This window comes from Chenopodium album, chromosome 2 (genome assembly GCF_948465745.1).
Source record: "Chenopodium album chromosome 2, dcCheAlbu1.1, whole genome shotgun sequence".
NCBI lineage: Eukaryota > Viridiplantae > Streptophyta > Magnoliopsida > Caryophyllales > Amaranthaceae > Chenopodium > Chenopodium album.
The window spans coordinates 6,252,690-6,269,434 of record NC_137835.1 but is presented as its reverse complement, the minus strand read 5'-3'; the positions used below and the strand labels follow the sequence as shown (position 1 = coordinate 6,269,434).

Below are 16,745 nucleotides of genomic sequence, written 5' to 3'. Positions count from 1 at the left end.
ACCTAATCAGGGGCACAATTCCCAAAGACCCTATAAATAGGGAGATATCCCTCATTTTGAGGGCACGTTTTACCATTTAATATACCTGCATTTCTCTTACATCAGAGAAACACCTGAGCTTGGAATCCGAGCAAATACCCACCTAAATTTCCGTACTCTTTATTCCTTTTCAAGTTACTAACTTGATCGTCGGAGGCGGAGCACCACCCAACAGGTGTCTCCGTTTGTTTTGCAGGTACAGCTCATCCCGGATCAGTCTTCGTGTTGTAACTCTCCCGAGGGACAAAAACACCCAAAACAGGTTCCACATAAGACACAACAGTAACCTTGTTACTGGAAACAACAGTGTGGACAATCTCAACAGTCCTAACTGGCGTTCTATAACAAACTCGGCTACCATCTACACAACCCCCCCCCAACTACTCCCGGGGAAATAGATGGAACCACCTCAGCACACTGCCCATTAGGAGAGCACTCATCATCATAACCACTTATTCCACTCATAATAACAACTTAATTAAAGTAACAGATCAAATACGGCAACAAACTCAATCGGAGTATCCAGTATCTGAGAATTACAACAGGACACATAAATAACAAACTTTAATATATGCTATCCAAAAGGCCAAATGCGCAAATATACGTGACATAATTAGAGATCGTATACTACATCTATAATCAAATTATTCATTCCTTCTAATGAAACAGCAAATTAATCAAATTAATCAACATAATCAAATAAAATTAAGTTACTCATATTAATCAAGGCAAATGAATTACATTTTAATTGACAATGTGAAAAAGCAAACAACTTCAAAGGTTTGACAATTCGGATTCAAAAAACCAAAGACAAACACTAACAAAACCTAATAAGTATAACCAAACAATTACGAAATAATTAGGCAATTACTGTAAATTGCAACAAACCCTAAAAACCCCAGATAATTGAACTAGATCCCCCATTAACACGACCACACAGCCATGGAATTTAACATACATAAGCAGAAGGAGAGAGAATAAATGACGTACACCTTAATTAAGAAGCGGTCGCCACAGATGGGCAACTCATCACCAGCAAGGTTCTTCAAGAGAATGCGGGGAAACCAGCCACGATAAATTGAGGAAACGACTGTGACACAAACAGATCGAATTTCATAAAGAAATTCAAAAATAATTTCTAACCATGGTTAACAAGTACAAATAACGGAAATAAACGGGCGTCAATTTCAGAACTGAGACCACAATTCCTACTGTGAAGGTCCATTCAGCATTTTCGCACATGTGTCAAAGATAAGTGGGCCAACAACTACGAGATAAACAATATTCGTTTATCCCTGAGATTAATGGGGACGAGCTCCCCCTGGAAGCCGGCGCATTTAATCCAACAAAAAAAAAACAACAAACATTTATTATAAAGCACTTGTCAAGGAAGCGCCACGTAGCTAAGGACCTCCAATAAAAAAAACGACACCAAATCATTCGAGGCCACCTTGGAAATGACCTACTTAGTTTGATAACAATAATAATAAAGATTTATTTCAACAAATAGGGTCGACTTCACAAATAAATATGTTATTTATTTGATAGTTGTCATAAATCCTCTCTCTAATCCATATTATTATCAAGTGAGATATGCAAATTGTAAACCTAATTCTTTATATTATTCTTGACCTTCTCCATCCGAAACCAAAGCTAGTTCTTCTTTTTCTAATCCGCACTATCTTCTTTTCGTACCAACACATTTTTTGTCCATCATCTCACATGCACAAATGAACCTGTTTGAATTGTTCTCTTTTGACCTTCTATTCATCAATATTTGTAACTCTAGTATTGCCATATCAAAACTTTTAGAAGGACAATTCAATCTCACATATCTTTATATTGTGCCACAATTGCATGCTTAAGCCAAAAAAACACATATTATAACGTGATTTTGTGTTGTTGGATCATATCATGTAATATCTTGTTGTATTTGTATAAAATAATACGGAGTATAGTTAATCTAAAGCGCATTTACGACCTAACACACACAGTAACATGTTATGTCGTGTTGTGTCTGACTGCCTGTACCCTAATGTACTAGTGCCAATTTCACTCCATCCTAAATCCTCTAATCCATTCACCTTTCCATAATGCTAGATTGCTACGATTAGTACAAAGATCTCGTAGTCAAAATAAAAAAATTGACGATCACGATGAAGTCAACGTTTGCAAGCCAAATCATGAGGGTCCATACAAAATTACGAAGGGTGAAAATATAAATGATTTCATTATGATTTCATAATAAAGCGGTCCATTTTTCCAGATGTACACTTTCTTCCTTTATATCTCCTCTTTCTCACAAATAATTACGCACAAATTACAGTGATTCTTAGATTTCCATCTTTTTTTTTAGGGTAGTTGGTCAACCTTTTGCCTTTTGGATCCTAATCATTCACTAATCACTTCTCATCAATTTTATTTTTTTCCAAAGTTATACAATATTCAACTGTTTCTATGTAAGTTCATCCATTTCTTGGAAGCCATAACTATTTACTTGTAATGTTCTTTATTTGCGAATTTGCTTATAATTATATTTATGGGTTGTTTTTAGATTTTTGTGGGTTTTCTGGGTTTCAATGCATTGTAATTATTACTATTTTATACATGAATATTATGAATAAAAGGATTTATGTTATTTGTAATTTTTCCAATATTAGAAATTTGGAATCTGAAGTCTTTTTCAAACCCACCAATTGTGACTTTTAGTTGCATCATCCACTTTTGACTTGTAAAAGGTGGATATTTTGTTGATTGAAGGTGTAATGAAGGTTCTTGAAATTGCGTTTTCATTTTTGTGAATTTAGGAATATTGTATGATTTTTGTATGAACTTTATGGTTAAAAGGGTGTATAGAATATGATTCTTTAAAGATAGAAAAGTTTGATATGAAATTGTGTTTTTTTACCTGTTGTTTTTAGGGTATGCAGGTGCAAAAGGTGTAATTGGGGGGCATAGAAGGGAGTTAATGAAAGAATTGGGTGATAATTTTGTTTAATTGAAGAGATGGGGTCATTTAAAGGTCATGTAGTGCCAGGGACACTGTTTTTGGTGGTGGGTTTATGGCATATGTGGTGTAGTGTGTACAGATATGTGAGGAGTCCGAATTCGTTTCGGATGCGGGTATGGAACCCGGTGCCGGGTTTTGATGGGAGGCTAAAGTACTTGGAATTGTATTTGGTGGTGATTGGTGCTTTTATTGATTTGTGCATAGAGCTTGTGTATGCACCTCATCTTAAGTACTTTGTAAATGGGGTGTTGAATCCTTCTCATATGAATAATTTTGAGCACTCTGGTATGCTGATCATGTTCTTCATCTTCGGCCTCGTCACTCTCATATCAGTAAAGACTAGGTTTGTCCTCCTTTCTTACCCCTTTTGCTTTATATTATTGCATCAAGTAATTGTTTATATTTTCAGTAAAAAAAAGGTGGATAGTATACGATATAATTGTTGGAATTGACTAGCATGTCAAAATCTCAAAAACTAGTATACTTCTGTGAAGTATTGTTAGGAGCTTCGAGGTATAACTATATCAGCTTTTATTGGTCATGAATGGATTTGTTTTGGTAGGGCTAATCAAGTGATTGTTGGGTACAAAAGTTAGTTTAGCAATTGTTGAGCTTGGTAGCTCTTACAATCGAATAATTGGTTCAATTAATCCCCCAATCAACAGTTAAAGTGACTCAGGTGCTGGTGGCGAATGCCAAGATCACGAGTCTCTTGATTTCCCTGCTACGACTTCCCAAGGTTTTCTGCCTGGTTTTGCGAATTCTATTAAAAACTGTACCTTTATACTCTTCATCTAGTAAACAGAAAATTATGGCGCTGAAAACTACTATAGCATTTAGTGATCTGTTAATATGAGTTTTATACTTTTATTCTATTGCTGTTGTTCCATTTTGACTTCAGTAATTTCATAAAGCAAATGTTATTTCTTTATTAGTTTGCAATAAGTGCTAAGCTTGTAATCGTAAGAAGAAAAAAAGAAAGGGCACTATGTAGGCCAGGTTTAGCTTTTGTACATGGTTTGGCTCTTAAATTTTGCTTGTTCTGGACTTAATATTTCAACATGCTCACTGTTTGTTTGTTATGATAATATATAGATCTCCTTGAGTAGCTACTAAGGCATGATATATTTCAACCTTGAAATTGTTTATGTTTATTAATGCTGAAAAGTACTCCCCCCGTCTGTAAAAGTTTTTTCTGTATTTACTTATTTTGTGAGACAATTGCTGTTTAATCAAGAAGAACATTTAGAGATGGGGTAATTTTTTTTTTATCAAAGACATATATGAAAGGAAGAAATTGTATGGTTTAAAGGCTTTTTTAGTTGGAAAATCTGTGACAGGCTTTTAAACAACCATTGTATAATTGAAGCTGACAATATTAGACATTTAAACTCCCACTTTAGATCAATCATAATTATGTTGGGAAGCCTTGAGCTTATGCTTTTGATAGATTGACAAAAGTTTAGTTCGTATTAGAGAGGAAAGTGGAATTTGGAGTGTGGCATCCAAAATAGGTGCAAGATACCTGAAATGGGTGGAAATTGTCTAACTTTGGTCAGTTGTCAACACATAATCTAGTAATGTCTTGTGCTGGATATTGTGGATGCTGGCTAGGCCTAAGGTATAAGGATGGTGGGGTTCCCCTGTAAATAATCTGTTGAGCAGTAATTTGTGTGGCTATATATTATTTGCAGACCTCTGGTCTGTGGTCTGCTGTAGAGTTTTATTAGTTGCTTGGCTAAAATTCTTAATTAGGCTTATTTATCTTTATCTATACCTCTTCTTGTTTGCGTTATAAACTTATAATGGGTACTTGGGTAGATCTACTATTATTAAGGTTTTTTTTTTAAAATTTTTTTTTAAAAAAAATTCAGTGCTTGATATCGTTACTTGTAACCATTATACTACCTTCTCTCTTATTTTTCTCTGGGATCCTTTCTGGTAACAAATTAAAATCCAAAGGACTGTCTGCAGTTTCATGGTTTGGCCGTTTGGGCATACTGCATAGTAGTTTCATGTGAAATATTAAGTTTTCATCTTATTCAATCAAACGCTAGTTCATATTGTCCCTCAAAGAGTCATTGAGTGTCCTTCAGCTTGTAAGTGAATGCTGCTGTTGTTTCAGTTACTCATTAATCTTACAGAATCCAGCTAAACTAGGGAACGAAATCAGTGTTTATTAGAGTTTTCATTTCATGCCATGAGTAGCAGCCTTAGTTATAAGCTACTATAACTAGTTAGGCTTTGTGCTTTGTCTACACTGGTGTATATAATCTGTTTGTTAGTCATATAGACTTGTAGCCATGGAGAAAGTTCAACATGATGTTTGCAACTATTTCTTGAGATAGTTGCTGCTGATTTTAGAACTATTATTGGTCTTTAAATGTGCTCTCCACTCTTTAAAACTCCATGTGGAAAGTGGGTGTTAACTCAATTGTGGGACCCGGGGGGGGGGGGGTATTTGGTTGTGAAACATGGATTCTGCTATTTTGAACGATAGAGAGTACGTAGCTTCTGTATTCCTACCCTGGCTAGCTGAACTTGGTTCTTGTAATCATATTCAAAGCTTTTAAATTTTTTTTTTTTTTTTTTTTATTGTGCCTCTTTTAACATCTGCTTGACACTAATTTCTGAAAATATGACTAATCTCATCGTGTTTTGCATTGTTCAGCATTCTTCCCTTGCCAGATGGAGCACTTACTTTGATTGCTGCGTCAGCATTCTCTTCAGAGTACCTGCTGTTCTATTTCCATTCTACAAATCACAAAGGCCTGGAAGGCTATTATCACTATATCCTAGTTGTATTAATAGGCTTGTGTGTTCTAACTAGTGTTGTTGGCACTCTTGTCCCATCAAGTTTCCCACTTGATTTATCTAACAGCATTGCCATAACTCTACAAGGCCTTTGGTTCTATCAGACTGCCTTCACCCTGTACGGCCCCATGATGCCGGATGGTTGTCTACTTAAAGAAGATGACATTGTATGTCACTCAACAGAGAGTCTAATCAGAGGGGAGATGCTTGCAAATTTCCAGCTATTTTCAATGGTTATTGGTGTTTTTGGTGTAATCTCTGTGTTCTATAGTTTTGCTACTTCAACTTATGGACATTCTAGTCAGGAGAGCTTGCAGACAGCTGACGGTGATTTGTAGATATTATAAGTAGGTATGTCATATTCCCTGCTATACTTCTTAATTTGATTTCTTCTAGCATTTTTGTTTGCTAAAGCATAGAAAGTATTGTCTTATGCAAAGTTGATCAACCAACGCCCACAGATATCAGTATGTATAAAATAACATTGATGTTAACGAGTATATTTCATTTAAAAAGCCTACTCCCTCTGTCTAGATTTTATTGTCACTTTGATGGATTGAACCAGCAGTGTGACAACTTTAATCTTGACGGAGGTAGTTTGCCAGTTTCTTTCACTGTTCCTGATATATCTTTTCTGAGGTGCAACAGGGATTTTTCATACAAAGTTGAAGGTGGCAATTACAGCAAGGGTAGTCAAGTCAACCAAGACATTTCAAGGATGCAGTGAACCATTTGCGGAGCAAATTTTCTTGATTGTGCAGTATTTCATTGATTTATATACGTGTAGACGTAGTACTCTTATAGTTCTTAAGAATTTGCTTAAGGGGATCATGTGAGTGCTACATATTCTTTTCTTAGGGGTAGTGACACATTTGTGTTGCACTTATCTTCAACATGATTCAATAATCGTGATTGTCTATTTTGCGGAGTATTTTGGTTCATTGAGAGCTATAAATGGGAGTAGAGCAAATTGTATACGATTTTGAGGAACGATAAACCAATTCATCTTAGACATGGGAGAAAATACTCTACCCCAAGGACATATTGTAATGTTCTTTGAAATAGGGGAAACTTGTAGTTTCCTTGGTTAAGTGGGAGCTACTTTTAGAAGAAAACACTTGATATTGAATGATTTTGCCATTTTGAGATGTAGTTGTCGTACCTCTTAAAGATGGTAATCATATAATACCAGACTGCCCGTACACGAAAAGTAGTTGATGTTAAACTAATTGTCCAGAAAAATAATAGCAAAGTACTGCTTAGCAGTTTATTTTTACATAAATCACTTTGAGCATAAAGCAGGACAGAAGTTACGACTTCAGACCTAAGATGTGCAATTCAGACCATCAAAGATGCATCACAATTGCGGTAAAACCTGCTCAAACTCCGGTTAAAAAAAGGGTGTACGTATAACATCACAGACGACAAAAGGGTGTACTTGTAACATCTCAGGAATTTTCAGATAATGGTCCAAGAGCAAACAATAGCTGCTCAAGCTATTATTATTCTGCCCAATCAAGAAAAACAAAGATGTCCTCTTCCATATGCATGGATTCAAACAAAGTTGGCTTATAAATCACTACATTGCATCATATCCAACGCTCGCCAAGTGATCTGCTAAGCATTTAGCTATCAGAAAGGAGAGGCCACTGAGAATTTGCACATACAAGATGGCAACAATCATTTCCACAGTTTATATCATATACTTGTAATAACAAAACACATTCATATATGGAAATTGAAGCATATACAAATGATAAAATTAAGGCACAAGAGCAAAGAGGGGCACACGGAGTCTAAAAACTGTGATGAGTTCCTATGATTCCTTTATTAGATTCAACTATGTGATTAAACCCACAATCCAGGATATGTAATTAAAACGGTGATACTTCAGTAAGGAACAATAGATTCTATAAGTTCATGAAGAGGAGCCAGTTCCTTCTTCTCAATCAACCCAAACTCCTGCACAAATAACGACAGTTTCATCAGATCCTGAAGGAGGTGACTATGAGAAGGCAGCTTATATCGTTTAAATAAATTAACTCCTAAACATAACAAAATTCCAATTCTAAAAGGAGAAACCCTTATTCAACTCAGGGAATTCAAATAATAGGATCAAATATCTATCAACCATGTGTTGGTTCTATACAACTAAAAAAAAAGCAGAGAGACTTACAAATGTGAATAATATGAAATGCTTGAAACAAGTATTCAAGTGGGCCTCTTCCTTGAGACTCACTATCTTCTGGAAGTGAGAGTGATAAATATGAGCATACACCCTAAACAACCTCTTGAAGATAGTTTTGACAACATCCCTAAAGTTCGAAGGAAATGGTGCCCCTACAAAAAAGAGAATGTCCACAAAAGAAAAAACTGTTAAGGTACAAACAGGGTCTATATATATAAGCCTGCCCACCTCTTCAACCAAAATAGCTTCCGTCAAAAGCAATTATTTACTAGTATTTTTATCCAGAGATGTCATGTTGGTTTTACAAATAACAGCAGGAAGATGTGAAATGGATAAAAGATTACCAATCTTCTGTGGGAAGAGGGATTCATCATCCAATTGCGATTCAACCCAGTCCATCAAATACTCAACATATTTCGGTGCAGAAACCTCAATAGGTTTTTTTATCTGAACTCCATCAGCCCATCGATACTCATACCTGTCACGGCATAATCAAAGTAAACACGGAGTATAGAAACATGATGTTGACATCAATGATTGCATGTAAAAATTTACATATCAATCATCTTACAGGTTACATACGATATATTGAAAAATACATACTACATTTTTTTTTGTCATAAACAGGCAGAAGCAAATTTAGTGAGAATTTAACATCTCAAAAAAGGCAATACACATATTACAACTTACAAGCAAGTAACTTCCTAGGAGCTGAATATCAATCTATTGTGAACTACATAAGAAAGACTAATAGTAGTAAAATAAGCTAAAGGAACTAAGGAAGGACCTTTAATCGAAATAGTTCTGTCAAAGTAATATCAAGATACCTCATGCTTCATACACCTTACGTACAAAAAGCAGAAGCGTAAAGAATGTATACAAAATAAGCAAGAATTAGACTATTCTACTCCAAGCATCCCACAACTGAAGTCCTTTTAGCCCCTGTAGAGACCTCACTATTATGCAAAAGAGGAACTTATGAGCCCTCACTATTATGCATAAGAGAAACTAGAAAATCATCAACAAATACAAAACAGACAATCATCAACAAAACAAGTGATAATTGAAGTCACAAAGAAACTAGAAAATCCCAGTATATGAGAAAGAACAGGTTCTGATAGGTCCCCAGAAAAACAATGCCCTAAGTTGGTTTAGGATTAAAGATGTTTTCAGACATCTAAGACCCAATCCCTTTGACTCCTAGACTTGCTAAAATCCTCTCTCCAATCTAAATTTCTCGCTTCCATTCCACCATCTTACACAGAGAATTATCTATCTTCATATTTTGCTCCTTTGAGTATTCCAAGAAACAGACAGCTTTGAAAAGAGTCAGAAAACAAAATGGAGTAATTCAAGACGGTTGAAGATTGATAGAGGCTCCTAAAGTTGAGTGAGACTGCATTCAACAGGAGTCAAGATATCTAGCATCTATGACCACTTGATCCAAAAAAAAAAAGACTCAGATATTGCCTATAACAGATGCTCCAGATCACTTCTGAAGGACAGATCATATAACAAAGTGAAACCATCTATTTGGACTAACAGCAGTGAGCTAATCACTCCAAAACAAAGAAAAAAGAAAAAAAATAATAGAAACATTGGGAAAAATCACCTCAATTGCATCTGTTATAGCTGTAAACAGAATCTACACAAACTTATGAAGACCTTCAATTCAACTTAGCCAACCCAGGATCACATAATAACAATAACCATCACAATGGCTCTCTCTTTTCTCAGCTTCAGCATGTTAATCTAAAAGGCTAATATCCTTGTAGACCTTTAAAGCTTTTACCCAACCATGACCCATATAAGATCAAATTAGACTATTACCAATCTACAATCAATGCAGTAAGCAGCCTTAATCACCTTCAGTTGTTCTACCTTGAACTTAGTCTAACCAAATATTTATAAATTCTTAGTATATATGACCACCTCACACATCATATCTACAAACTACATGAGCATCCTCAAGGACAAGAATACACAATAGACAGTGCCATCACCACCAGCACCCAATAAAGACTTTAATCCATCCATTAGCAGAAGCAAACATCCAAACTGACCAGCTTCTTTCCATGAAACTAAACCCCTATTTTTGGAAGTAATCCCATTTAACCTTCCAAATTCTTTTGTTACTTTTTCCCTTAACCATTCAACTTTGTGCAATGAAGCTAAAAAACACCACAGTTTCAACTTTACCCTTTAGGCATTGATTACTCATTTAATCCATGATCTATCTATGTGAAAGATAAACCAAAATTAAATCTGTTTTTATATATTTGTTTAATTTAATTCTTTTCGAAGTAGAATTAAAACCTGCAATAACATAATGCCACAAACCACTGGGTAATGACATAAGTATTCCGATTCTGTTCACCCAAGTGCCAAAAATAACTTAATAAAGAACATGATTAATTTCATGATCCTCTTTAGGCATTATTAACTCAGAATCCCAAAAACTAAGAAGAATCCCACGCCGGAAAGATCCCCAATTAATTACCACTTAATTATACCGCCTAAATGTTGATCTATTGCCAAACTTAGAGAAACAAGACAGAAAATAAAAAAAAACAACAATTTTCCAATAAGGTGCTGCCGTGCTGCATAGTTCAGCTCCCAAGGATTTGGGGCTGGATACAATAAATTTGCACCTAAACTTCGAATCTGTGTGGACCATGCAATTCTAGCAAATAAACAGCATTCATATTGACCAAGAATGTAGTGAGGCACAATCTTTCAATATCTGAAGAAAAAAATTTGATAAATAATCCTATTTCAAGAGATCTGTAAATGCTACTGCATGAACACAATAAATAACTATTGAAAATAGATCTAAAGGGCATTACTTGGGTCCTGCAGTCATGGTAGGACAGCTCTCTGGTGTACAAAACTCAGTGAGAGTACCATAGAGTAGGTTCACCTGGTTGAAGAAATCCACAGCTGAAAAAAAGATCAATCTTAATAAGACTTAGATACAATAGGTCATTTATAACTATAGGATAACAATGTGAAATTGTAATGCAACAGCAATTCCAAATTTCCAATCAGAATAGATCTATAGCCTGACAATGGCAAAGCAGCAATAATACATCAAAGACAGAAAATAGTTTAAATTGTGCAAAATATATGGAAGAGAAAAGAGATATACTGTTCACGGCAAGCCATTCATTCAAATCCTCCCCTGGCGGAAGTCTCACTGCTTCCCTCAGATTTCCACTGCCTAGGGTCGCATCAATAAGCTGCCTCAGCTGGGCCCCCTGCGAATGAAAGATATAGTGAATAATTCACTTCAATTTGGTATTAGCAGCATATTCAGTTATCAATATGCCTTAAACTAAAAAGTAAAAACATGACACATTGAGTCGATACTTTTGATGGTCTTCATAAATTGCAGCAAAATAATCGACTTTAGTGGTCTAGAAGCTACTGATTAACAATACATGAACAGATTAAAAGGCTAATTCTAAGTTGAAAAGCAATAAGAGGGTAGGATGACCTCATAGTTGTCATAGTACTTATACATAGCTAGAGCCTAGAATAAACAGATCTAAAAACTGTACTAGTATCCTCCTTGACTTCCCCTTCAATAGAAGCTCCTTACAAGTATTGGAGAAGTCATGCAATAACAAAAGAAAAAATTCCAAGCATATATATAATTATAAAATAAAAATAAATTTTTAAAAACCAACCTTACTTCCAGAAGGAGCACTTTTTTTGGGCCGAAATGTCCTTTGGTTTCTGCCAGCAAAGAATGGTGCTGTAAAAATTTAGTTATATGGAAATAATATGATAATTGATCAAGAAACATATGTCAAATGGATACTCTCCTGATTTCAATCTATAATAGGATGTCAAATGGATACTCTCCTGATTTCAATTTATAATAAAATATATAAAACTAAAAGAATAATACTTCCTCCACTCAATTTTACTTGCAACACTAAGGGTGTTATCTGTTCACCTTATTTTCACTTATTTTAGGTGTAATGAGCTCAAATAAGTTCACTTTAGCCAAGAACAAATTACAACTAAAATAAGTTCTAATAAAGTCTAGTAAGTTCTAGTAAGTTATAAGTGAAAATCAGGTGAATAGAACACACTCTAAGAGTTTCACGCTTGCCAGAAGCACAATTTAACCTATTAATATCTTTGGTTGTGTTTTGGTACAAATTATAAGATATTAGATTTTAATAAGTACAAATTGAGACGAATCAAACCAAATCTCACATGACTATATTTTTTCCTTCATATAAATCACAATATGATATAATAAGTGAGAGTATGAATAGTTCCAAAGTCCTTATGTTGCAAGTAAAATGGAGAGGATAAAGTATATAATAAATAATAAATTTGTAAATATATTTGATTATATATGAATTGTTTCCTTAAAAAAAAAGAGTAAATATCTTTTAATAACATGCAACACATCTTTTTTTGAAATAAAATTAGATGACGTGAATAGAGAAAGTGAAAAGACTTATTAATTAATACTTCCTTTATTCTTTTTTAGTTGACACGTCTTCATTTTTGACACGATTCAAAAACTCTACTCTAACAAACTTTAATGATTATATATATCAATCAATCACAACCTTAATCCCATAAGCGAGGTCTGCTACATGAACCAAATTTGATTATTCCGTGTAGTCATCGACAAAAATCTTCCTCTTTTATCCCTTCTATCCAATGTTTCATCCTCATGCAAATCCATATACTTCATATCCTTCCTAAATCCTTCCCACCAAGTCATTTTCGGTCTCCCTCTGATAACCCCTCCATGGTCCCACTCTTCTCCGTCTTACATGCCCAAACTTTTATGATTTGTAGTTATGATAAAGTATAGTAATTAGAGATCTTGTTAGAATTGTCACGATTATTTCATAATATCAAAGTTTTATTATGTTCACTATTACTTATTGAAATTAGGCATGTGATAAAAGAAATATATCATTTAAAGAAACGGAGGAAGTATAATTTAAAATGTAATACCATAACCCTTTCTTCTTATCAATTGTAAAGTCATTTTTATTAATTTGTCCAATAACCTTCTCTAATCTTTGACTTAAATTGCATGCCATGAGGATGTAATTACTTTACATATCTCAAAAGAAAATGTATGTTTCATTACTCCCTCCATCCTTCCTAAAACTTTCCACTCTTTTCTATCCAGAATGCTTCTATTCTTATAGTCCTACAAATTATCTATTCTTCTTTCATTAACAACTTTTGAAATTTTGACATTATTCACATTCTCCACGATATCAACTTTTTATAATTTCAACCTTTATATAATTTTATTCTTTGGGAAGTGTAATCCCCTCATATTGCAGTATGGAATAGAGGAAGTATTTCTCATCTTTCTATTGGACCCCTAATCTCCCCTCACACCCACTTTTACATTAACATTACCATACAAATATGCTACTCACTCCCACCACAACTACAATGTACTTTGTTGTAAATACCAATAGATAACACAATTAAAGCTAAAACTCCTAAGACTTGATGCAGCGCTAAGGTATTCAAACTATTGAGGGGTGAAAGGAAATAAGATTCTAATATATTTTTTTTCATAATGGCTTTATCAACTAAAATAGAAAACAATCCTAGTGCAAGTACAATTTTTGTGTCCTGTACAATGAGCATATATTTAAATAAATGACGGTAGATAACTCAACTACAACTTATTTTCAAAATCTCCATGTAGTAAAGTGTTCGAACTAGTGTAGTAATGAAGGAATAAGATTCTAATATAATATTTCTATAAGGATTCCATTAAATACAATAGGAAATAATATTAAAAAAATATGCCTTGCATAACAATATTGTGTGTGTGTGTGTGTGTGTGTGTGTGTCATACACAAGAATTTAAGATCACACAAGGTTGGTGCATATGTGAAAGGATGCTTTTATTTTTTTTTATCCAGTGAGAACTTTCCCTTTTATTAATAAAAGAACTTCTAACTATATTGAATCAAATTGACAAATTCCACAAAATAAGTTGTAGATTTTGTTAGGGATGTGTTTGATTTCGTGGGAAAATAAAGGAGATTTTGAGTTATGTATTCAATCAGCCAAAATAAATAATGATAGGAGACAATCAAAGAGATAATGAAATTCGTTGTTTAACATTTTGGGCATAGAAAGCAATCACAAATTCACAGCACATAAACTAACACAAACAATCAGACACACCGAGGTGCATTCTATTCACTTGAGTAACGAAAGTAAACTTATTTTAGATGTAATTTGAGCTCCAGCACTCCTTATTAAACCTTAATCCCTTAAAATTTATCTTATCAGAGCTTATATGAATATATTAACCCTATAAAATAAATCAATAGGTGCACAAAAAGAAGTCGCAAAGCCTAGAAAGAAAAGAGCAAGTGATCCACAAAGGATATCAGGCCACATAGACTAGACATAAGAGTCATTTCAACATTATTCATCAACATGGGCCAAATACAACCTTCATCTTGATTACATATTCATCAAGAGGCTCAAACACTAATTTAGGCCCCAATTAAGAGTTTAAGTCTTTAAGACAATCCTAAGCCCTTCTTTACAAAATAAACATATAGGAATTTAATGTTTTTAAAGAAGCATATGGGACTATGATCAAAGACTTTGAGAAGTTGAGCATTAAATTAGCCGTACACACATGCACCTTTGCACAGTGCAGGGTGCCTGTGACAAGCTATAATTTGAGTTGCTTGCATCCTAATGCCACAAACGATAGTGTCCAATAGCACAAATGCCCATGGGCAACATTGATTGTGCTTCTTTCCACTATGTCTTTGTACTTGAATAATAACACAACCACCTGTAAAAAAATTTGATTTGTTTTCCAACCTTATCCATCCCAAAGCCTATTAAATCCTTTAAATTCTCCAAGAGCTCATTCAAACTACAAGAACTAAACTAAACTCCTGAGATGGAAAGCATGGAAAAGGGATCAACCCATAAAAAATAAGCTATTATAGCCTCCAACTCAAGAGCATAAGGTGGAGTTGAAATTATCCTAAGTCCAAAATTACAGGAGGATGCTCGCGCATCAAGCATTGCAGTGAGAACACAAGTATAAAGGAACCCACTAAGGGGGTGTTTGGTTTACAAAGTGGTATGGGTTTAGAATTAGGAATGAAATTAGGGTGGTATGGGGTTGGAACTTGATTCTTAATACATTGTGTTTGGTTGTTGTTCAGAATTCAGGAATGAGTTTTTTATTTTTATTTGATACCTAAAGGTGTGGTATGAGCCATACCCAACTCTCCCCCCTTGGGTTTTGAAACCCTATACCTTGTGGGTTTGAGATAGGGTTTAAAAATTAGGTATGGTTTTTACTCATTCGAACCCAATACCTCATACCTAAAACCTACGAACCAAACACCCCCTAAATCTTAATCTTCACCCAACAAACTTTCTTAGAGAGTACTACCTAAGGTAAGGTCATGCTAGGTAAACCTTAATTTCCCAATAATCCGCCAACAAGAAAGTTCACACTGGGTGTTAGTGTTATCATCTGCCCTAATGCTAATCATATCTCTAGTAATTGTTTGCACAAATTACTACAATCATACTAACAAAAGACATCATTTGATGCAATACATACTGTATAAAATTATAAACATTCTAAGAATCAAAATTCTGCACTTTCATATTACACAAATGGAATAATAACAAATTACCATCATTTGTTAAAGCATGAAGTACTATATATAAAACTTTCTAATAATCAAAATGCTGCAATTTCATATAAAATTCTGTAATCTGCATGCAAGTAACATTGAAATTTTTACACCTTCAAACTTGTTCTTGCCATAAACCCAGATGATTAACCCCACAAAATTCAACATAAAACTGATTGACTCATTCAAAACCCAGAATCAACTCCAACAAAAACAGATCTTAATACAATTCTACATCAATAAAATCTCATCCCACAAGAAATTAAAATAAACCCAGTTCAAAAATCACTCATATATATTAAAAATCCCAAACAATCCAATTAAAGAAATAAAATCAAAAAAATTAAAAATTAAAAATTAAAACTAACCTGCCGAGACCGAAGAGACTCATGGCTAAAACTTTAATCGGGCATAAATCAAAAGGACATGAAAGAGAAATCTAGTGTGTGTATGTAATGAGAGTTGAGTGAAAGTAAGAAATGATTTTCTGGGTTTGAAAATTGAGAAGAAAAAAGGAGAATTTCTAGAAAGAATGTCACTTTTGTTTTCAGTTGGTGTTATATTTTATTTTGGGGAAAAGTTTAAAGTATAATTGGGTGGATTTGTTCTTCAAAAATTGTCTTAATTTAAAAAAATGGGGAATAATAAAGTAAGAACAAGAAGAAAAGGCGCAGATTCACAACTCCAGGCGCGGATCAACGCTGGGTTTCCACGCCATGAAGCAATTCATTATTGATGCTCCTAATTACTTCACGTACTCGTATATGGGAAGCTTTTAGGTGTGTCCCGTACTCCTATTTTTGTTAGCGACTTTGCGGGTCAAAAGAATGGATGGATCACGAAGGAAAGCAATATAGACGAGAAAAAAAAATTGTACATATTCCCTTAAAAGCTTAGATGCAAGATGTATCTAAAGATTAAGGGTACATTCTACGTAGGGGTGTAAATGAGCCGATATGTTTGTGAACTACTCGCGAACAAGCTCGGTCAAAACTCGTTTGTTAAG

General features: G+C 34.3%; 2 protein-coding genes across 4 annotated transcripts; one reads left to right on the top strand and one right to left on the bottom strand.

The window, feature by feature from the left end:
• Positions 1–2,308: 2,308 nt before the first annotated feature.
• On the top strand, positions 2,309–7,015 carry LOC145594418 (uncharacterized). 3 transcript variants are annotated; one of them, XM_081650737.1, is made up of 4 exons: positions 2,309–2,498; positions 2,970–3,392; positions 5,721–6,214; positions 6,512–7,015. In XM_081650737.1, exons 2-3 carry the CDS (start codon positions 3,046–3,048, stop codon positions 6,199–6,201), a joined length of 828 nt encoding a protein of 275 aa, XP_081506863.1. In that variant the 5' UTR covers positions 2,309–2,498; positions 2,970–3,045; the 3' UTR covers positions 6,202–6,214; positions 6,512–7,015. The 3 variants fall into 3 exon arrangements, with proteins under 3 accessions (XP_081506863.1, XP_081506867.1, XP_081506858.1); XM_081650741.1 differs by having other exon boundaries at positions 2,961–3,392; positions 5,721–6,210; XM_081650732.1 differs by having other exon boundaries at positions 2,961–3,392.
• A 519-nt stretch (positions 7,016–7,534) lies between these two features.
• On the bottom strand, positions 7,535–16,434 carry LOC145594437 (MOB kinase activator-like 1A). Its single transcript, XM_081650750.1, has 7 exons — positions 16,108–16,434; positions 11,741–11,789; positions 11,200–11,308; positions 10,898–10,991; positions 8,396–8,529; positions 8,040–8,203; positions 7,535–7,825 (listed from the first exon to the last, which is right to left on the bottom strand). Exons 1-7 carry the CDS (start codon positions 16,128–16,130, stop codon positions 7,754–7,756), a joined length of 645 nt encoding a protein of 214 aa, XP_081506876.1. The 5' UTR covers positions 16,131–16,434; the 3' UTR covers positions 7,535–7,753.
• Positions 16,435–16,745: the final 311 nt, after the last annotated feature.

Bases quoted from the DNA above. Each gene is read 5' to 3' on its own strand.
- LOC145594418 (XM_081650737.1), top strand. From the start codon at position 3,046: ATGGGGTCATTTAAAGGTCATGTAGTGCCAGGGACACTGTTTTTGGTG. The intron at 3,393-5,720 runs GTTTGTCCTCCT...TGCATTGTTCAG, and splicing joins CTCATATCAGTAAAGACTAG to CATTCTTCCCTTGCCAGATG.
- LOC145594437 (XM_081650750.1), bottom strand. From the start codon at position 16,130: ATGAGTCTCTTCGGTCTCGGCAG. The intron at 10,992-11,199 runs GTATATCTCTTT...TCTTTTTTTCAG, and splicing joins TGAATGGCTTGCCGTGAACA to CTGTGGATTTCTTCAACCAG. The intron at 8,204-8,395 runs GTAATCTTTTAT...TCTTTTTTGTAG, and splicing joins CCTCTTCCCACAGAAGATTG to GGGCACCATTTCCTTCGAAC.